We start from the raw sequence: 23,174 nt of genomic DNA on the forward strand, positions 1-23,174 counted from the left end.
CTACCTCATATTCTTGAGATGATTCACATGTCGTATCTTAAAAGCCAAATCTTTAGTTGCATCTCATGAGTGAATTGCATTAGGATTTTATATATAAGATCATGCATGTTTTACTAACTTTGTTTTTGTAGCTTGTTCACAGGACGTCAAACATGTAAGTTTTTATGCTTTAACATCCCGTTTGTATGTGTTTTTCTTACTATGTTTAACATTCTACCATGAGTCTATTTGCTTATGTGATATAACTCTATGAATGCTAGTGGATGGAGGTTGTGTCGCTTAATTTGGAATGATGTTGGTTTTCATGTTTGTAAACTCAATTTATTTGGGTTGTACATTTTCAAAACTCTTTCAAAACTACATGAAATCAAGTTGTTCCAAAGTGAGTGACATAGTCTATACTTGTATGCTTCACATAGTAATTTTTTTAGGATTTATTAAATAATCGGAATATGAACATATAACGTAAATAAAATTTATATCATGGTTTAGTAAATACCGATCTTTGATCGGGTGAGCGGGGGTACTCAATTAATGACCTTCCCCTCTCATACCTAAGGTTCCGAACCGAGACAACTTTGGTTATGACGAATAGTGGCATTGGCACGAGTCATGAGTTTCCTAATTTTCCAAAATATTAGGTGGCGACTCTGAGATCTGATGACACAATCCATTTTCTGGCAAAATGTATTTTTTGCAATAAAATGAATTTTCAATAAAAGTTGCCAAATCTGGACTCTCATCTATGTTTCACATTGCACTAGTGAGACTAGATCAAAGAGACAAAGGGTCCGAACTGTTTAACGCGCATGGGTACCTTCCGGGCATGTTACAGTTGGTTTTCAGGACCTGGTGGAATTATCGGCTTGGAGTTGGCGGGGGTAGCGTTGGAATCGTGGCTAAACTTTTCACTAGCCATATTCTCGATCGGCAAATTTTGGGAGTGTGTTAGTATTTCGTCCAGAGCAGGATGGATACTCATCTTTTCTCGAATTTTCCACAGACGATGCCAATTGTGGAAGGGGAAAATATTTTCTCTACTGGGAACACGAGATGAGCCGTTCCTTCTCTTACTCTGTGATCTTCCTGGGAAAGCGAGATGAGACAAATACCAAAACGTCACTGATCTCCCTCGACCAAGGTTGGTCGGGCAGACCCTCCGATGATCAAATTAGAACCTTGATTAAACATGTTGTTTTTCTTTTGAAGAGAAGTATCTATTTCTTTCTTTTTTGCCTGCGTTTGAATGGTTTTCCTTCCTCATTTTATAGTGTGGATACCTGGTATCGTGATCGTTGGATTATGGTACCGATCCAATGGTGTTTTATGTATGCATAGACTAGTCGAGCAAGTAGGAAGTGATTTTTATATGCCTTTGTCGGCTACCCAGTGTTATAGATGACCTAGATTTAGTTCTGGTTTTGCGCACTCATTCCTGATCGTTAGATTGATCTTATCAGATGCCCAGATTGTCAGAGTTGGTCGATTTTGTATCATTTCTTTTGTTTTGATCTTTATCATTGATTTTTATCGCATCAAAGGGTTTTCTTTCATGTTTAAGGATCTCTTTTCTGAAAGCGATTCTGCCTAAATCTCCTATCACGTGACCTTGTTTGCTTTATAACTGTACCTTCTAAGGGCTTGAGCCTAGACTTTTCCTGGCTGGGTAAAAATACTTCGAGGCCACGTGTTAACTTGCTTGGGCCTGGGACTTAATTTTTTACTCTCCACAGTTAGTGTAAATAAAATTAAAGTAGGATCCATTATTATTATATTTAACTAATATTTAATTATTATCACTAATATATCTAATTAATATTCAAAATATGATAAAAAAAGATAATATTAATAGGGACATTTATATACGAGTTTTAATTTATGAAATTATACTATATTGAGTCTTAATTAAAATTTTTAAACCTTTAAGTTGCATTAAATTTTTAATAGTCGGAATTGCCCTTCAAATAATAATTGTTCATTATTTATGATTATCTATAAATAAACATGATGATTTAATATTTATTTTGATTTTCAAAAAATTTTAAAATATCAACTTTTAAATTGAAAAAACTAAAAAAAATTATGTGAAAAAAACTAATGTTTTTAAAAAAAAAATTAAAAAACTGAATTATTTTTTGTACAAAATTAATTTTGTGTCTATAATGGAATATGATAATGAAACATTGATGTGCAAAACTAAAAAAAAAAAAATTTTAAAAATGAAAAAATTGATAATATTCTTAGTTTTATTTGATAATTGAATCAAAATAATAAGTAAAAAGACAAAATGTTTAATCTCATTTTTTTTCATTAGTTAGTGAAACAAAATATTACTATACAAAATTGATAATATATTTAATTTTTAAAATTAAAAAAAAACAATATTCTTAATTTTATTAAATAAGATTTATTGACCTAAAAAATTAAATAAGATTTAACCTAAAAAATCTTAAGGCCAAGTTTGGCATCCTCCAAAAAATTCAAAAAGTCAAAAAGTCACTATCCTATTTAAGTCACATCATCTTATTTAAGTCACTTCACCTCTCTAACACATCACTTCAAACCCAACCCAAATCCAACCCATATTTCATAAAAAGTCAAAAAGTGCACTTATTTAGTCTTCCCAAACTTAGCCTAAATAAGACCTAAACTTTTAAATAATTAACTCATATATCACATTTATTCGAAAATTGAGCAGCTCATCTGTAACCTCCATCTGTGGATTACCGGGGGCCACAATACCCTTCTCTCTCTTCCTTCGTCACCAAGAAAACCAACCTATCTCTCTCCTCTATTTCCCTCTCTCTCCTATCTCTCCACACTTTCTCTCTCTACATCACCCCAATTCACCAGCGATGCAAGAAGCAGAGCTTCACGATTTGTCCGACGACTCCGATTACGCCGCCTCTCAACAGCAAGTAAGCAATCCTCCAATCACTCCTTATCTTCAATCTCAATCACACCATTCTCTATATTACGCACTACTAATTCATATATGTCAATCTCGAATTTGTGTTCTGAATTAAGTTGAGTTCGTTTGAAATTGGGGTCGATTGTTTTTGAGCATCGATGTGGAATTCGCGACTTCAATCTAGGTTTTTTTTTGGGGTTTGTTTTTAGGGTTCGGCGAGCTTGACTCGGAGTGATAGTAAACGGAGCTCCGCGAGTGAGCCCGATGGTGCGGAAATCGTTTACTTGAAAGATAATGTGACAATTCATCCAACTCAGTATGCATCGGAGAGGATTAGCGGTCGATTGAAGTTGATTAAGCAAGGCTCGTCTTTCTTTATGGTACTAATCTTTTGTTTCTTATGAGAAGTGTAGGTATAAACACTTATATACTGTTGTGTTTATTGAACTGATTGTTTGTGATGTGGTAGACTTGGATTCCCTATAAAGGGCAAAGCTCAAATGCAAGGTTGTCTGAGACAGGTTAGCCTAGATTTCTAATTTTATACATATACAGATTTATGGGTTTTCATGGGTTTGCTGAATTTGTTGCTGTGTTTGGTATCATGCAGATAGGAATCTCTATACGATCAGGGCAGCGCCGTTTACAGAGATCCGGTCAATTCGTCGGCACACTCCAACGCTTGGGTGGCAGTACGTAATTGTTGTTTTGTCATCAGGTAAGGCAGTGCATACAATTCTCTTGACATATTAGCATTTATTTTTGGTTTAGCATTCTGTAAAATGTATGACTCATTGGTCTAGGACTGTGTTTTTTCTGTCTAGTAGGCCATTCCAATTTTCAATTTTATTGCCATTGGTTTTCCAAGGTTTTCAAACAAAGGCATTGATTAGAAGATGTGAACGGGTAAATTAGTATTAGTTTAATAGTACATATTTATTAGATTCCAGTGTGGTTCTTACTGTAAAGATTGTCACTTTCCTTGCTGGTTAATCAAGGGATAGGCTTCAAGTAATCATATATACCTGTGCATTTGTCGAAATATCAGTGTTTAAGGTGGTTAGAATTTTCTTTACTTGAGTTATGGATGGTGTGATTGGCTAGGTGGAACTTTGAAAAAAACGGATTGTGTAGCCATCGTACTTAGTTTATTTCATGTTCACCACTCCCTACTTTTTTGGTGCATAAGTTGGAGATTTTTTTTTTTTGGGTGTAACATTGGTGAAGATTCTAAATACCCTATGTTTGATTGGGGGGATAAGGGGGGGGACTATCCACTATTTGGACTCCATGTCCGGCCTCCCTCCTTATCCGTCGTTTGATTTTTTTTTAGTCCGGCGGACTCCATGTCTCCCATATGGGGGACTATCCTGTCCTGGGGGGGTGGGATTGTTTTGGGGGGACTAATCACTGTTTGGATTAGATGCGAAAATGACAATTTTGATCCTCTATTATTTAATTGTGTATTATATTTAATAAAATTTAAATGTCTCAATTTAAAAATAAAATAATTTTATTTAACTTTTTATTAATGTTTTATTTATTTAATTTTTTAAAATAATTTTTTATAGATATTTTATTGATGTTTTATTTTAAAATTTTGTTTATGTTTTATTTAATTTCATTATTTAAATTTAATAGATGTTTTAATAGATGTTTTATTTAAACAATTAAATGTTTAATTTCAACAATAAATAATTTCATTTATTTAAATTATGTTTTATTTAAACATTTAAACATTTGTACATCAACATGTTTATTAAATTATTTCAACATTTGTACATCAACATGTATATTTATTTAACATCTATTAAATTATGTTTTAATACGTCAACATTTGATTACATCTACATTTGTTAATTGTTAATTACATCAACATTTGTTAATTGTTTAAACATAATCTGTACATCAACATTTATTTAATTGTTAATTGTTAATTGTTTAAACATAATCTGTACATCAATATAATTTCAATGTTAATTGTTTAAATAAAAATTTAAACATTTAACCATTAGTATGTTTAATTTCAACAATAAATTTTTATTTGTTTAAATAAAAATAATCTGTACCAGTCAATTTTTTATCAATATTAGTATGTTTAAATATCTTTAAACAAAATTTAACCATTAGTATGTTTAATGTTTACTAAAAATAATTAAAATATTAAAAATATGTTTAATATTGCTATTACTTAGTAAACAATTGAAAAAGGGTAAAATAGTCTTTTGTTCATTTATCCTATCCAGTCCGTCCAACCAAACGTTGAATTCACTGAAAATAGTCCTATCCAGACATCTAATCCCATGAAAAAACAAACACAGGATACATATCCAATCCGACTAAATAGTCCGGGGGATTCACAGTCCCAGGACTCAAGTCCGATGGATTCTAATCCCTCCTTTTCCAGTCCGTCCAATCAAACACACCCTATGTGGGTTGAAATTTATTGTGCAAACCAATTGGAGGTCAGTATTTCTTATGTTGAGAGTTTGTTGGAAGGGATTAGAAAGGATGGGAGCCTGTTTTACAGTCATATACATACTCTATATGAGGTGGGAGATGTCAAAAGGGAGAGTTTTTGGAATGTACTTGGTTTGGGACCTCTAGTGATGTTTAGAATGTCTCATGTCATTTCTTTATGTCAGTAGCTTTAGGAGAATTGAGTTCTATCCTTTTTTGTATTTTTCTTTCATGATCTTGTCAATTGACCTTGCTTCGGGTCTTTGTCATTTTTGTAAAGCTATGGTTATAATTTTTGCATCATATTTGTTTTAGTATGATCTACCGTTGTTGATTGTGTGATCCTTTGCACTTGTACTAATGTCAGATGGTTTCTCCTAATGCTAATTGCCTGTATGTGGTTGAAGCATCTATGGCACATAGATCATCAGATGAATCCTTAGTCTATGCTATATGATTTTTTTCACTAGCACTTTATTTACCTTCAATGGCATCTGTTACAGCTGAAAATATTTTCAGGATTGGCCTTTCCTCCCCTTTACTTCTACAATGGAGGAGTTAGAGAGTTCCTTGCTACAATAAAGCAACATGTTTTTATTGTGAGGTAGGTTGTTTTTAATTTCAGTTGTTCTTTTCAACTTGAAATCCTTTGATTGTGAGTAATGAGCATAGTTGGAGATAGAATAAATTTGTTTTTTGGACTAGAATATTTTTTTTTATTATTGCAATACGAATGTCTAATTCCCTAGTTTGTTTTTCTTAGTCTATTTTAATTTAATATGATTGATTTTTGTTCATTTAAACCACATAAAATTGTTATTAAGGCAACAAACATAAAATTGCCCATTCAATACAAAGTTGTGCTTGAAAACTGGATCACGTAGTATTAGATCCGGGTTGGGATTCCACAGTCCTATAAGATCCAACTATCAAGATCGAAAGATCCTGGTTAGAAAGGAGTTTTCTACACAATCCGGATTGATTTTGCTTAAATGGGTCATAAGATGATAGGATTGTAAGATCCAGATCACGAAACCATGATTTAACTTATAAAAAAATCAGTCATTTTACTTGTCCCATGAAAAGCACTAATCATAGGTGCATAAAGGTTATTACTAAAAAAATTGTTAAGCACTTAATAACTAAAAATTTCTTCCATAAAATAATGATTCAGCATACTCCTTTTCATGGGTATTTTTGATCTCTTTCACAAACTTTAATTACTGTGGTATTCAAAATTATTATTTATTGGTTCTTAGTGTTATTGCTTGATGGCTAATGGCACTAAGATTGACGGATATACAGAGAGTCTGATTTCTTGTGTGTGTATATATATATATATTTAGTAGCCCGATTTGTTTGGAATTATATGGAAAAGACATGTTATAATTCATTAATGTTTGTAAGAGACTATGAAGCACGGATACTTCAAAAAGGGTGACGTATCCGTATCGGATACTTATCTGATACCGATACTCCTCGGATACTCGCGGATACGTATCGGATACTTCTTAAAAGTATCGGATACTTCTTAATTAATTTTTTATTAATTTTGAAGTATCGGATACTTAATTTTGAAGTATCGGATACTCGAAGTTACATATTACTTATAATATTTTATTTAGTTCTTTGATAAAAGGAATATAGTGAGAGTTAAAGTAATAGAATTTGTCAAATTGATGTATCCCTGTTGTCTCTCTCACTTCTCTCTCGCTTTCTCACTCTCTCACGTTTCTTCTCTCTGCTCTCATTCTTTTTTTGATGTTGGCATGTAAGGATGATGTTTAATTTGCATTTGCTTTTGCTTTTAGTTTTGGATGTTTTATGAATGTTTGAGCACTTTATTTTAATAGGAATCCCTCTCTTTACTTATTAATTTACTTTAAGTTTTATTTTCATGCATATTACATTATTAAAATTATAAATTTTCTTTTTTACGAATGTATTCCCGTTGTATCCGTATCATATTTTTTCAAATTTTGACATATCGCCATATCCACATCCCCATATCACCATATCCGTATCCGTGCTTCCTAGGCTATTATTGATGACTTAAAAAAGTATATTTGCTGAAATTTTTATTTAAGAATGGTTTTTTGGCTTTAGCTAAGGTCTTGTGATATTCACTGATGAAGGGGAACAAGTTGAAGCTATTGACCTTGAAGACTCTTAGTTTTATAGGAATCTTTCTTCTTCATCAAGTTGTCTTTTGCTTTAGGTTTTATTTTTATGCATACTGCATTACTAAAAATTGTTAAAATAATATTTTTTACGAATGTATCCTCGCCGTACCCGTGTCTTAGTTTTTCAAATTTTGTCGTATCGCCGTATCCGTATCGTATCGTATCCGTATCCGTATCCCGTATCTGTATCCGTGCTTCCTAGGTAAGAGATGAGGTATTTGGTTGTATATTTGCACATTGGTGTAAGTTAATGTACATGGGTTCATCATCATCTATGTTACATGGACTTGGGTACAAGTACCAGGTGCTGGTGCTTGTCCAAGTATCAAATCTTCCTAAACCTAAATTTTAGAATATTGGTATATGCATCCAGAAGAGGGGTATTGGTATGGGGGCACATCTTAAACACTAATTGCGTATTGTATAATATTTTTAGATAAGAAGTAAATTATTTAGAGAAGTACTCTAAATTAAATAGTATTTAGGAAAATATGAAAAAATGACCCATTTGTGTGAGAAGATTGTAATGTTTATTTACTATCAAATGTGAGCGTTTTCTTCGTCAAACATCATATAAAATCAGAGGATTCAAGTGTCTAAATTGGTTGTGGGTATGGGTATCGGACACAAATGACGCACCCTTAATCTAAGAACGGGTACACTAGGGGAAGTAGAAGAGTCCATGTAACACAGATAATCATTGCAAACCACTGGTTATATGGACTTTCCAGAAGATTTTGTTAAATATTAGGCAATTGAAACTTTATCTACCCTGTTAAAGTTGGTTTCTCAAAGAATTATCTATAATTAGAGATTAGTAAGTTGTTAGTTGTTAATTATTGGAGGGTTTGTTGAATCATGTACCCGTAAAATATGATGTGGTGCATAATTTGGATTCAAATAAAAAAAATCAATCTTCACCGAGAGGTTGTCCCGGGAGCAAATATATAACGGAGCTTTAATTTTTGTTTATTATAGGTCATCAGATGTAATTTTGCCTATCACTAAAGAAAAAAAGGGAAAACTACAAATCAGTGCATGTGATAAAAATAATTTGCAATATATGGTAGTGCAACTCTTTTTGTGTAAAAAACACAGCAAATGTTACATCCCAAGAAGATTCTCACCATTTTAGCAAGTATTTGCCACACTTCCCACTGAATTGTAATCCCCCCTAGAAAAAATGGTGGAAATAAGGAAAAGCAAAGGAAAATGAGAAAAGTTCTTTAGAATCTGTTGAGATCCCATGCATGTTGTTTAACAAAAATCTGGCATTAGCATTACATATTATTGTTACCATTTTTGTTCTCACATTATTATTCTTGTAATTATTTTCAGTTAAGGAGTTTAATGCGTACTTATTAGGAACATTGGCACTTTAGGGTCCTTAGTTTGCATACATTAACTACCTTGTTGAGCTATTTTAGGTTCACTTCCTTTCAAATTCTCTAGATCATTCTGTTGGTAGATTTTTGTAACAATTTATTATGTTTTCAGGTCAGCAGAAGATGCAAATGTATTTCTTGTGAATGATTTTCAAGATCCTCTGCAGGTCTGCATCATGTTTGAGTTGTTTGTGCTCTTATCTAATCAATTTTTGAGAATTGTACATGAAATAATTCGATGTAAAAATGATTGCCATTGTTCTTATACCTCAGCATCATTCTTATTCTGATAGCATTTCTCCTGCTCTCTGACAAAGGGGAACATGCAAAACATGGTTTCATGTTCCCAAGCTACCTAAAGAATCCCCCCTCCCCCCCTTTTTTTTCTTTCTAACATTGGGGGGTGTGAGCAAGTTGCACAGACTGTTCTTGAGGTTTGGCAAGGGTTGTCGAATCATGATACGTATCGCGTATTGTTGTATCACTTTTGTGTATCATGTATTGTATTGTATTGTGTATCGTAAGATACATTAACACATATAAATATAGATAAAAAAATTAGTATTTTTATATAATATATAAATAAATATATTGCAAAAAAAAATTACTGTGTCTGAATCATATAACTAATGACCAAATTGGTGAATTAAGTATATATAAATTCAATCAAGTCAAATTCATGATAGTAATTTAATTTCTTGTACCAAAAGAAGTATGGTAGTCATTTTTCTCGCAATTTCATTTGAATTTGGGTCTCCTTTGTATGGGATTTTTTGATAATATAGTTCATGACTCTTCAATGAGGGTTAGCTATGGTGATTAATAGTGAGAAAAGTAGTTAATGGGGCCAAAGGTGAAGAAGAATGTAAAAATTAATTAATTGTGCGATACGAGTTGAATTGCGATACGATACAGATTTGAACGATACGGAAACGTATGTCACGATTCAAGTCACCAATGATACGTATCGAGTATGGTACGATTTTGACAGCACTAGGTTTGGCTCATTGCTGATACCACTACTGTGGTTTGAAAGATGAGACTTGCCTTGCTCATCAGAGTTAGTAACAGCGTTAATGTAGAAAACGACATTACCTTTTCACCCCTATTTGTCAAAAGCTAATTTTTGTTGGAAAATTAAAATTTTAATATTAGTCAAAATACCCTTTTGTCCAACCCCTCTTCTCTATCTACTTTTTTTTTTGAGAAGCAACAAAAGATATTTTACTCTTCTCTATCTACTTATTTCTGTTGCAAGTTCTCTCTCTCTCTCTCTTGTTCTTTCCAAACCAGAACCACATCTTCTTAACTGCCTGTGTGGTGACCACCTTACCTTGGATTCCACCATCTAAATCTCCATTGTGATCCTCATGGATCGACATTCTCTGCAAAATGAAGTGTCATTGAAGGTTTTGACTGAAAATCCCATGGTTGTTGCTTATTAGTAGCTTTGTCAGTAACCACAATCCAAAGTCAAAACATACTCTGGTTTCCGCTCTCTCTCCCCCTCCCGCTCTCCCTCCTTTGAAACCCCAAACACCACCACCATCCTTCATAATTATTTCCATTGCCATCATTGTCCTGAAACCCTCCTCTGCCATCATTCAACACTGTGCTAAGGTACCGGCACAGCAGTTCCACCATGATACCGAATTTATATTGACAAATCCCATTTTCATTACCATCATCATTAATCTGGTCGCGACCATGTCATCATTACGCGCTTATTTCACTAGTAGCACAAACTGCTGCTAGTAGAGCATGAATGCTGTTCTGATTATCCCTTAGGTCACTTATAATTACTCTCGTCAGTTTTGTTTTTCTCTTCATCCTCGAGTATGCCCTCGTTCACTGCCAAAGCAAGGTTTTTTTTTTTTTTTTTTTTTGTTTTTTTTCTCCCCCCTGAGGTATGAGTGAACTAATATTTCATAACATGAAAGCCATATTGACCCCAAGTTCTTAGACAGTAAATTCATGTCAAACTAAATAAATCATATTAGTTGACAACGAAAGGATAAGATATGAGTTATGAACGTAGTTACAAATTTTACTTCATTGCTGTAGAGACTGGCCTTACTTTCTGTTATAAAATTTTGGTTTGCTGTAGCATGTTTATAAATGGTTTGACTAACCAAACGCTAAATCAGATTTGTAATTACCAGATGGTCTTTCCTGTCACATGGTCAGAGCTTTTATGTTCCTTCCAACATTTCTTGCTTCTGTTAAAAGTTACAAAAACAGAGTATTTCTTTTCTTTTTGGCATGTATTCTACATTGATTTTTGGTTTATGGAAATAGGAGGCCAAGTGAAGTTTACACCAACAATTATCTAATTTTTTTTTTTTTTTAACTGCTGCAACACTTCACAATAAATACATTTACCCTGATATTTCATGTCTGCCCTATTTCTATTTGAAATATGGTTTTTTTGTCTTCTTCTTTCCCTTTTGTTTTTGTTTTATTTTCTTGGACAGAGAACTCTGTCCTCTTTGGAGTTGCCTAGGGCTGTTGTTGCTAACGGGCTATCCTCATCAGTCTCAGTTGATGAGTGCCCCTCAATTGATAATTCAGAGAGGACTGATGGAGGTGCCTTTGATGGAACTGCCAGTCATATACAAAACAATGGGAGGCGGAGGCAAAAGGTTCAGGATCCTGCTCGAGATCTTTCAATTCAAGTATTGGAGAAATTCTCTCGTGTGACTAGATTTGCTCGGGAAACTACTTCCCAGATTTTCCGGGAAAGTCATAGTGATAGTTTTGGCACTAATGAGAGGAGGACCCATAACCTGACTCCCCACGATTACCCTAGCAACGTGGCATCCAATGATGTAGAAAAGGTTACTGAACAAATTCCTGTAACCAAAGATCCTTTGGAGGTAACCTTTTGTTTCATTCACTTCTTTGTATATATTTGTATACATTAATTGTGATTTACATTAGGAAATTATTTTCGCATTAAATTTTTTCTCTTGGTATTTTATTTTTTGAAATGTTACTATACTTAATACAAGATTGCTAGGGTACAATTTGCTAGATTGCAGATATAAATGCTCAAGTATGAGTAAATTTTCTCAACTTCCTTTTTCTTTTGAACTATGATTGGGTGTCGATATTATGCTGTTTATGCACTTCAGCTGCATAATCTACTGGCTGGTGCTTTTGGTTTACATCTGTCACAAATATTATTTGCAATAGGGTACAAACTATAGCATAGCCTTTTGCTGTTTGGACCATTAAAGTATATGTAGAGTATTTTCCTGCCTGCGAGTTTAGTTGCTCTTTGGAGTGACAGTATATCGGATTGGATTATTCTTCAAAAGAAATGTGGAGTGTCCCCAAAATATTGCCATATTATATATTGGATTCTGAAATTTGGTCTCAAGTAAAGTGGGACAAGAAAATGAACTTTATTCTCTTGGTTCAACACTCAAATTTCATTCTTTCAGTTTAAAAAATCTAAATTTCTATTCTAGGACTGTCTGATGCAGACATCTATCCTTGTTAAACAGAAAACACTGTATTGGAAAAGAAATGATGAAGCAGAAGCTGCCACCAATGTGGGAACTTTTGAGCTAATCAATTTTAAGGAGGTACTAAAAGGAGCCTTTAGGTTTTGTTTATCTTTCTGGGTTTGTTCCCATTCAAATTTTTTTTACCTTCTTCCAGTATGAGCATAAGGTAACAGTGTCTAGTTAGTTTCCTGCCATTGCTTTTCATAATCCTTCAACAAATATGCAGTCACTTGAATTCGACCTTTGTTATTTAAGCAGGCAAATGATGGCAGTAATTCATTCTTTTCTCTGCTTAGAAGTGATGTGTTACACATGAGAATGTGTCCTATTATCATTCTGATTTCTTCATATATATCAAGTTTGATGAGCAACAAAAGGATTTGGAAAGAGTAGGGATATACCAGAAAATGCTAATACGTTAGCGATTTATGTTTTGATACGCATGTTTCGAAACATGGTACACTTTCTTTTCAAAATAATGAATTTAGCAATCCAAAGAAATCCCAAATTTTTTCCCCAATAAATTTCCTGAGGTCTCCTTAAGAGGAAAGAAAATCAAATGTAAGAACTAAAATTTAAGGAGAGTGGTGTTTTGGCATAATGCTAATAGAAATGTGTTTTTACATGATTTATTTGAAAAAAATAAATTACGTTTTGTTAGATGTCTAATTGCTAAAAAAAACTCTCTAGGAGTACCTTAAATTTCAATAGTATAATCTAGTCAAGTCCACCCTTGTACCACATTCTCGCTCATGTTCCCGTTCCACATACCGGAACAATCTACATTCCAAGTAACATAGCTCACTACATCTTGATATAAATTTAGGATTGTTAAGTAAAGACTGATTATAGAATTTAAATTTGCTCGTTAAAATTAATTGAACATTGGTCCAACTTTCTTTGGGCAAAACAGCTAGATTGGTATTATTATTTTTTTGTTAAGTACAGTTGGATGGTATTATTCCAGTGTACTTACCAAGAAAAGGAATATTAGTGCATCTCGAGCCTCCATAATATTATATGCTTGATGACTTTTGATTTGTATCTCTATTTATTAACCATTGGAAGAGGCATATCATTCAATTAGCCATATTTAAAAGGTTATCCAAACAGAAGCTGTTCTTGATGTGTAACTATTAATTTAGTTTTAGAGCTTGACCTCCAATAGTAACTGATATTTCTAATCTGTCTGATTCGTTGCAATACTAGAAGGGAAATTAAAGGAGGAAAAGAATTGATAAGAAAGCGGACGGAGATTTTAATTATTTTGGTAGCGTGAAGAGAGTGGAGGGATAATTAAGGAGAGCAGGTAAGCCTTTGCTAAGACAGGCACACTTGTGTCCCAACTGTGACTTGAATAAACTTTGCCTATGGGGTTGGCTGGGATATTAATATTAATCAAGCTACAGCTGGTGATGTCTATAAGTATTTTTGGATGAATATCAATCAACAAATATATTTATGATAAGAAAATGCAGCTTTAATGAGTTGTACCTTAGTGGTCTCGTAATAATAGCCCTTTTGGTCCCTAAACTGCCCCTTAGTAGCAGGAAATTTCTATTTGGGTGATGTATCTTACTTAGAAATGCGATTTCTCACCCAAGTAAAAAACTTGTAAGAAACTCGCTCCCGTTGAGGAAGAAACTTGCTCCTAACTGAGAAAGAACCTTTCAAACATGCAAATCTCAAAGAACAAAAGAAAAACAACTCAAACTTATTCAAGTATTTTCTATTTACATAATATTTATTTATACTTAACAAATACAAGTTTGTAGTGGAATCTAATATTTATTCATATTAATACACATATATTACAATTAAGAAAAAAATAATTGTTAGAGTATATTTGCATATTTAATATATAAAATATATAGACGAATCTGTAGACTCTCCCAACCTTAGAAACTTCTTCTATATGTCCTCGCTCTCCCGCCACCGCTTTGTGCAACTGAGAACTGCACAAGGGTTACAACTAATGGCCAAATGTTTAATCAAGAAGCCTCTGCTATATGTTTTTCATAACATCTTAAGCTTTGCATTCCTAGCCATTCATTAGCTCTGGTACTAGCTTAGGCATGATAGTTCCGCAACTAACCGCTAACTTACCTAAAATGAACCTAAATAGTGTTTTGAACAATAAGTGACCACACTAATTGCACCCATACGTGGAATAGTTTGCAAGGATTGGTTATTCGTGAGTTGCTAGCAATTTGGTCCACATTTCTTTTGGGTTGAACACTGCTTACTAAAGAATTATGACATTAGAGGGTATTAGTGATTTTCAGATAAGCATTTATTTGGAAGAACAATTTATATTTTAAAAAATGTAGGACATGATATGCTTGAGACATGTTAAATTTTTTTATTTTTATAAATTTATTATATGTTAAATATATGAATAAAATATTCAAAGATAATGAAGAAAACCAACATAATACTAATGAAAATTAAAAGACTGATTTATCAAAAAACAAAAAAAAGGCTGTATATTCCATAACTTAAACATCAAGATATCATTCATGTAATAATTGCAACTTGTGCACTCTAAATATGTTTTGAAAACATTTATAAGATGAATAAATCATGTGTATTTCAATGTTTTACAATTGTTTTTCTTGTGGAGTCGAGGGTTTATGGTGTTGTTGTTGGTTATCAGGGCTTTAGAGACTAGATGTGTGTTGTGTTGGGGCTCTGGAGATTGTTAGAAGCCAATCTGCAACTTCATATTTGCGATTAGATCTATGTTGTGTTGTTGATGGTTTAATATGAGCTCTATTCAATTCTAATGCTTTCTCATATTTTAAAATGACCCTGGAATTAGCTTTTAAAAATTAAAATAAGACTTCTCCATGTCTCAGGTGTGTCCAGTGAAAAAACAATTATTAAAAAGATCACTCCTATGGGGCCTATTTTGAAGTGTCAGCGCTTCATAAATTTTTTCAAACCTTGAAAATTTAATGTACTTGATTAACAAGTTATTGTTGTATGCTTAGAGAAAACTCAAATTTAAACATCAACTTGTAAGATATATGGATTTTAATGAAAAAGTAGAAGTGAATAGTTTCTGTCCGATAATCCTTGCAACTTATGATTGGTTATGGTTTCTAATTTTGACTAATTATTGGTGTTACTGCAGTGCCTGCTACCTGTTGCTTTAATTATATTTGACAACATCTTAGTATAGGAGAAAAGGAAAAGAAGGAAAGGTTCTACCACTTAATTGCTTGTCTTTTGGTACTTAATATAGACGCTTTCCTTGGCCACTTTTTCTTATGTAAATAAATTTTAAGAGATACGCTTTGCTATTGCTGACAATATGACATCAATACGCATTAATTTAAGATCTCAGATATCAGGGGCTGTTCTTTCATATACAACAGTATGCATGTCGTTTATTGTATATCTTGAGCATCTGTCAACTGGTGTTTTGAAGTTGATGATATGTATGTTGCATCATGCTACTTAATATAAATAGGTGTCCTTTGCAAGCCCCTCTACAGCCTAATAGAAATATACTTTATTCTAAATAACACAATATGTGAAGTTCATAGGCACCCATAATAGGAAAGTTATTCATAGTGATAGACAAGATTGAGTCTTATTATACACATCAACTTGCTACCATCCTTGCATGTTCATTGCCTTGACATGGTTGGTATACATGTTTTGTTGGTGTGTATCTATTTTTTTCTTAATCGTGGTGGTAGCCAGTGAGTTATTACTAACACTAATAAATGATATGAAGATGTTTTTGATCGATATGGAATTTATAAATATTTTGTTCACTTTGTTAGAATCTGATGTGCTGTTCTCATCTTTCTTTGTTGAATGCATAAATCTTTCCTCAATTTGTTGCATCTCAATCTAATGATATTTTTTTTATTATTGGCAGTATGATAAGTTATCACTAGTTTGGGGAAAACCACGCCAGCCTCCCTTGGGGTCTGAAGAGGTAAGGGCTGCTCTTTTCTGCGAAATTTCCATTGATGGGTTTGTTCAATTCATCAAGTAATATGCAATATATTTGTCTTGTATAAGTGATCACACTTTCTGGCCGTCTTTTGCTACTGCATGGCTCAGACCACAATTTTACATGCTTCCAACTCGTATGTGCGCAAGCCACTACTTATAAAAATGACAATAATATATGATTAGCATCTCATAGAAAGAGTCAAGATTTGCTCAAATGAACATGTGAGAAAAAAGGAATTGAGCATGGAATGTAATCTATTCTTGATTATATGTAATTTGACCTATTATGATGATTAAAAGTCAGAGCAATAGAAATCTAGAAAATCATTTTCTTTTATGCTGTTCTACATTGCTGAGTTGATGGCACAGCCCTTGACTAGCTAGAAACCAATTATTGGATTTGGAAGCCTAGGGTGAAGTCTGTGAGCCCGAAGACCTTTTGGTCTTATAAATGTCATTGGTAGATAATAATAATTACCATTGGTGTTTAGTTTAATTATATGATTATTAGGAAGATATTCTGATTTTGTTTCCGAATGATATTTGGGAGAGTTTCCTATTTTTATTAAGGTTGATATGCTATGGTTTACAGTGTAATAATAAGCTTTTGATTAATGATATTGATAGTGTTTTACGCTGTTATTGTTTGTGCTTCACTTATCTCGTTCTACACCATGAGTACATAGTGTATTACCTTACAATTAATCTGTGTCAATGTGTGCGCTGTTATGTGCCTGACATGGATACTTGACACGTACAAAAGTCCATGTTATATACTCATGCACAATAATGTAACTGGTGCCTCTATGCATATTGTATCGTGGATGACGTGAGTCCTGCACAAGTATCACCATTGTTGTCAAGTTGTGAATCGAATCATGGATCATCTTGCTAAAATATTGAATTGTGAATTGTAAGATTCATTTTATTTAATATGATATATACTTTTGTATATTTATAAACATATAAAAATATACACCTTTTGAAATAAAGTAAATTATCAATATGACTAAATCGTATATGTGCATATACGTATAAAAGCAAGTATATCAATATAACGAATTAATCTCTTCTATATATCTTGGTGGTTTGGCGAAAATGACGTCATTTCATTGGTGATTTTTTTACTAGCGATGGGGTGGATCCCCTACCCATTCCCACCAAATTTCCCTTCTTTCCCCAACAAGGACCAGTCTGCATGCACATGTAGTTATACATTCCACTCTAATTTTTAGTTTGTCTGCAGTGGTTGACTTTCATTGATTCCGAAGGACGAATCATAGATTCAAAAGCTTTAAGAAAGAGAATATTTTATGGGGGAGTTGATCCCGGACTGCGGAAAGAGGTTTGTTTATTGTAGTAGGAAGAAGTGGCATGCTGACCTTTTATTTTTCTAGGTTGAATGTGCATTTTTGTTATGTGAAACTTTTTTTTATTGATTACAGGTTTGGCCTTTCCTGTTGGGATATCATGCATATGATTCAACATCTGCAGAGAGGGAATATCTCATGTCAGTTAAAAAGTCAGAGTATGAGGCTATTAAAAACCAGTGGCAGGTTTGTTGTTAATTTTAGCTCAGTAGTCAACACGTTTATTCACCCTCCCATGTTTTGATACTGGTACATGTTGTGGTCACTCCCATAGCAAACGCCCACATGCTTTTCATGCAAGCAGTTAACTAGTTTCAACTTGTGGCACTTCTGAGATTCTAGCTTTTCATTGGTCTTGAATTGCCTGTGTTAAATTGCTACATAGAAATTCAGTTTTATGATTATTATTGTGGTAGACTTGAATGGCTGTGCCTTTTTCTTGTCATATATGAGGCCAGGTTTGGTTAGTAAGCCAATACAGCTTCCTAACCAGACTTGACCAAAGGTTTAATTGAGGGAGTTGCTAGTTATCCAAATTGGAGCAAACTTCTCATCTGTTTGCATAGCTCAAGCTTTTGTATTTTCAGGGTATACAGACTACTAGATTTGTAGGAATTCAGTGTAAGATATTAACAGGGGATATTTTGCTAGGTTCTAGGTTCTAGTTTGATTGTGTTCAAACCTGAGGGCAGACACTTTGTGCATCTGATGTTTATGTATATTTACATTGTGGTTTCTTTCAAATAAACTTTTTACGTGCTTAACATGCTTATATTTTTTTCTTCAGAGTATCTCCACAGAACAGGCAAAAAGATTTACAAAATTTAGGGAGAGGAAAGGCCTTATTGATAAAGATGTGGTATGCTAGAAAATGCCTCATTTTTTTCCTTTTGAATTAATTTTCTTTAGATGAATTGAAAAAGTTGTTTACATTCAAACTTTTAATTGTTCACTTTCTGTTTTCAAGGTAAGAACTGATAGATCACTTTCATTCTATGATGGGGATGACAATCCAAATGTGAATCTTTTACGAGACATACTGCTGACATACTCGTTTTACAACTTTGACCTTGGTTACTGTCAGGTACTTATTGTTGTCAATAATTATTATTTCAGATGGCAGTTATTTATTGATTTTAGATGATTAATAGCAGAATGGTTTTCCATGTATGAAATGTATCAAATATCCTTCTGCTTGCCATTTTTTTAAAGCCAGAATTACCAATGCTTGGAAACCATTGGATCAAAAAACAACGCCAAAATTTCCAGGACTGCACATTATTGCTTAAAGCAAAACCCATCTGAATTATGGCTTCTTTTTTTATTTTATTTTAAAACTGCATTGAAGATGTAAATGGTAACATATATTTCCCTTTTTTTTTCCTTGCAGAATTAAATATGACCTAGTTGCCAGTTACCAAATTTCTGCAAGAATATAGCACAAAGTAGTGTGCAACCCTATAATTCAACATAGTTTGGGATGTAACGTTAAGTCACACTGCAGTAGATTTAGATGCATTGATAAAAAAAGTAGATATGACTTCAGAAGTTTAGTAAAAAAGACTTGCCTAAGTTGGAATACCTTCTAGGATTAGATGTGCACAGTTGATAATAACAGAAGAATTTTTTCTTCAATTGAACACTCAGCATAATGCATGAAATTTTCTTTTGAAAAGGCAATGTTGAACTGCATTGTTCAAGGGCAACGACATGGTTTTGAAATTCCCTTTTAAGTTTTTCTCGAGTGCTATATGTTCTGGATTACCTATCATCTTCTTGAATAATGCAGATGTTTGGCTTATGGTGCTAATATGGTAGAATAATAAAGTATTTCGTTTCTCATTGCATGTGGCTTGATGTCTTGTCCATCATTTGATCTGTCCTAGTAGATTTAACTGATAATATCAAATAAATAATATGGATTGGTGCTATATGGACAGGGATAGTAGTTCTCATTGTGCTTGTTTATATGTATAGTGCATATTGCAAAGAATTCGCTGGATGCGTTTTTGTGTTCTGTGCTAGTTAAGAACCTTTTTTCCCCCCTCTTGTTGTCATGTAGGGCATGAGTGATCTTCTATCCCCAATATTATCCATAATGAGGGATGAGTCAGAATCATTTTGGTGTTTTGTTGCGTTGATGGAACGACTTGGACCGAATTTTAATCGTGACTAGGGGTGTGCGCGGTGCGGGTCGGTGCGGTTTGAGAGAAAAATAGAAACCGTATGGCGGGTGGCGGATTGATAAAAGTGTCACTAGAATTTGCCATTTTTCTTATCAAAAACCGGCGGTTCGGTTGGCAAATAATGGCGGATTTGCCTTGGCGGTTCGGACGGATTGGCGGTTTATAAAAAATATAATTCAAATTACAAAACTTAAATCAAAGAGTAAAAAAAAGACGAGAGATATCGTGATGTTAAGCATCTTGCGAAGCTTTCTTCTGATGCAGCAAGTGTAGCAACAACATGATAATATCAACGACTATGCCATCAGTTCATTACAAGCATCTGTGGAAGCTACAATGATCAAATACAATACATAAAATTTCCCTCGAGCAGTAATGTAATACTATATTCTAAGGTATAGAACAATAAGCAAACTTAAGTAAAAAAGAATTTTTAGAATCCTATAAAACATGATTTAATAGCGGTGCGGGTCGGTGCGGTTTGGAAGAAAAATAGAAACCGACGGATTGATAAAAGTGTCACTAGAATTTGCCATTTTTCTTATCAAAAACCGGCGGTTCGATTGACAAATAATAACGAATTTGCCTTGGCGGTGCGGTTCGGTGCGGTTTTGGTGGTTTCGGCGGTTTCGGCGGTATTGTGCACACCCCTAATCGTGACCAAAATGGCATGCACACTCAACTTTTTGCATTATCAAAGGTTTGTTCCTCTCTCTCTCTCTCTCTCTCTCTCTCTGTGCATGTGTTCTTTTGTATATGTTAATTAAGAAGTTTAGTCAGCTGACATGTCTAACTGATATATTGTTCATACCTTTGTTAGCTAATTTGTTGCATCAAATAACAGTACGTCTCATATATCTTGTGTTTTGTAAAACGCAGTTATAGTCAATGATACTATGAAGAAACCAAGAAAACAGAAAAAAAATTGGGTTTGCCCAAATTTATCTTTATCCATTTTCAATGATCAAAATTTTTATTTATGCAAACATGGTCAAAGTTTTTATTTACTTTATGTATAACAAGATTAGTAATAAGGTTTTATAAAGGTCAATTAGTACTAGAAACTCATCAGAAAAGGTTTAATGGTTAGTTGGTGAAGGGAATTCATAAGAAATGCTAGATTCTAGAGTAATTGAGATGGGAAAAAAAAAACGAGCGATCATATTTATAAAAGGGCACCTATAATACAAAGAAAGAGAATAAATGACGATGTCCATTTTTCTCCTCGCCTCTCTATCTCTCTAGCTTTGTTTTTCAGATCATATTGATTGGAGCATTTTTGTAACCAGGCCCAATAAGGAGTTCAGCCTTGCAGTAAGAAGCTGTGACACCTTTTATTTGGCGCAATCTTGATTTTTTTTTCTTTGGCTCAAACCCGATATTTCAACACATTTTTCTTTGTTATTTGCTTTATCAATCTGGGGATGGTTCGAGATATATTCCTGTGTGGAGTATAGCCATTTTATAACTTCATTATAACTTTGAAATTTGGTTACCTTTTTTGAGGAAGCATAATCTGTTTGTGAATAGACAACTCAAAATCAAACAGGTATGGTGTAGTCACAAGATATTTCATGTTGTACTGCACATGCTTGCTATTATTTTTTGAGATGCTTTTTTATTTGTATTATCATGGGATTTATTTCTTTATTGATATAATTCTATGGCTCTTAACCATTGTTTTGTCAGTAAACAAGCAGCAGTGGTAGATATTCATTTCTAATCATAATTTTAAAGCTAGTTTTGTAGTTGTCTACTGTTAATATCTTTTTGTTATTTCTGAAGTATGTTGAGAAATCGGATCTGTCAGCTTTATCTCAACTAAAATAGTTCTTCTAGGTGTCTGCTCTATTTTCTCTGTAGTTTCATATTTCTAATGTATTTCATTGTTTCTGTGGCAGCTGGTCGAGTTGTTAGATAGTCCATTACACAATTATTTTACGCAGAATGATTGCTTGAATTATTTCTTTTGCTTCCGATGGGTTCTTATACAATTTAAAAGGCAAGTGACATGGTACCTTTTGCGTTCTGTTTTTTTTTAATTTTCTTGAATCTCTGTTTCCTCGTATCAATTTAAGAACATGTTGCACTGGTTATTGTCTTGAGCATCTTTGGGAAATTATTTTATATCCAGAGAAAAACTACCTACATTTAAAATGTCTGTTAGTTCTACTTTTCTCCAAGAAAGCTGATAAAGACAAAAAGGGCAGAAGGAACATGGATGGCATTTTTTGTGGAAATGTGGTCAGAAATATTTTGTCGACTAACTATGCAAAGATTGTATTAAAATTTACTCATAGACATTCCAGTATTTTTAACCAATGTTTTGGACCAAGATTGCCACCTGATGATCACGCTCACATAAGCCTTTCAGTGGTTAGCCTGTGCAGAATTTGAAGAATTTAACCATGATGATTCGAGTTTTCAAATATTTCTCTTCTCAATTTCTGCTCTCTTTGACGTGTGCTAAAAATGAATAAAATCCTGTAATTTTGTCTTGTGTGCTCAGTAGTTCTACAGGCGCAGAAAAAAAATCACATTTTGGATCACTGAACACTCGCAATGGTCTGGGTCCCACAGTGGGCCCTTGTGAGTGATCCGTTTCGAAATTTGTTTCTGTGCAAGTATCTTTTTCCTTTGTGTGCTTCCATTTTTAACTAGAGCTTTATCTGATTTGGCTTTGTGTTCCTTAGGGAATTTGAATTTGAAACAACAATGCGGTTGTGGGAAGTATTGTGGACACATTATTTATCCGAGCACCTGCATCTATACGTCTGTGTTGCAATCCTGAAGCTGCATCGTAACAAGATAATGGGTGAGCGGATGGATTTCGACAATCTCTTGAAGTTTATAAATGAGCTGAGCGGTAACATTGACCTCAATTCGATCCTTAGGGATGCAGAGGCTCTATGCATATGTGCTGGAGAGAATGGAGCAGCTTGCATTCCTCCCGGAACTCCGCCTTCATTGCCCATTGAGGAAAGCTTATTATACCCTCAAGACGACGATGTATTGTAAACATGGTTTTTTATTTTTCAGGAAATTGTCATTACATGTTCACAAAATTAAGGAAGATCCTGTGGTATATGTTTTTAGCTTGATTGACATATATATTTTTTTTGTTTTCTAATGAAAGATACTTTTATTTTGCAATCGAATGTTTCAATTGCATTATTTTGTGGTTATGCATGCTAG

At 33.5% G+C, this 23,174-nt stretch overlaps 1 protein-coding gene across 2 annotated transcripts; it reads left to right on the forward strand.

Annotated features, from left to right (window-relative positions):
* Positions 1–2,690: 2,690 nt before the first annotated feature.
* LOC114297992 (uncharacterized) lies at positions 2,691–23,132 on the forward strand. 2 transcript variants are annotated; one of them, XM_082870262.1, is made up of 17 exons: positions 2,691–2,918; positions 3,121–3,291; positions 3,381–3,432; positions 3,522–3,629; positions 5,891–5,975; positions 9,052–9,106; positions 11,414–11,815; positions 12,449–12,529; positions 16,344–16,403; positions 17,670–17,768; positions 17,869–17,979; positions 18,581–18,652; positions 18,761–18,877; positions 19,856–19,956; positions 20,631–20,679; positions 21,881–21,981; positions 22,673–23,132. In XM_082870262.1, exons 1-17 carry the CDS (start codon positions 2,856–2,858, stop codon positions 22,995–22,997), a joined length of 2,052 nt encoding a protein of 683 aa, XP_082726388.1. In that variant the 5' UTR covers positions 2,691–2,855; the 3' UTR covers positions 22,998–23,132. The 2 variants fall into 2 exon arrangements, with proteins under 2 accessions (XP_082726388.1, XP_082726387.1); XM_082870261.1 differs by lacking the exon at positions 12,449–12,529 and having other exon boundaries at positions 2,692–2,918.
* Positions 23,133–23,174: the final 42 nt, after the last annotated feature.

Source organism: Camellia sinensis, chromosome 5 (genome assembly GCF_055761805.1).
Source record: "Camellia sinensis isolate YWXY chromosome 5, ASM5576180v1, whole genome shotgun sequence".
Taxonomy (NCBI): Eukaryota; Viridiplantae; Streptophyta; class Magnoliopsida; order Ericales; family Theaceae; genus Camellia; species Camellia sinensis.

Bases quoted from the DNA above. Each gene is read 5' to 3' on its own strand.
- LOC114297992 (XM_082870262.1), top strand. From the start codon at position 2,856: ATGCAAGAAGCAGAGCTTCACGATTTGTCCGACGACTCCGATTACGCC. The intron at 9,107-11,413 runs GTCTGCATCATG...TTTCTTGGACAG, and splicing joins ATTTTCAAGATCCTCTGCAG to AGAACTCTGTCCTCTTTGGA. The intron at 16,404-17,669 runs GTAAGGGCTGCT...GTTTGTCTGCAG, and splicing joins CTCCCTTGGGGTCTGAAGAG to TGGTTGACTTTCATTGATTC.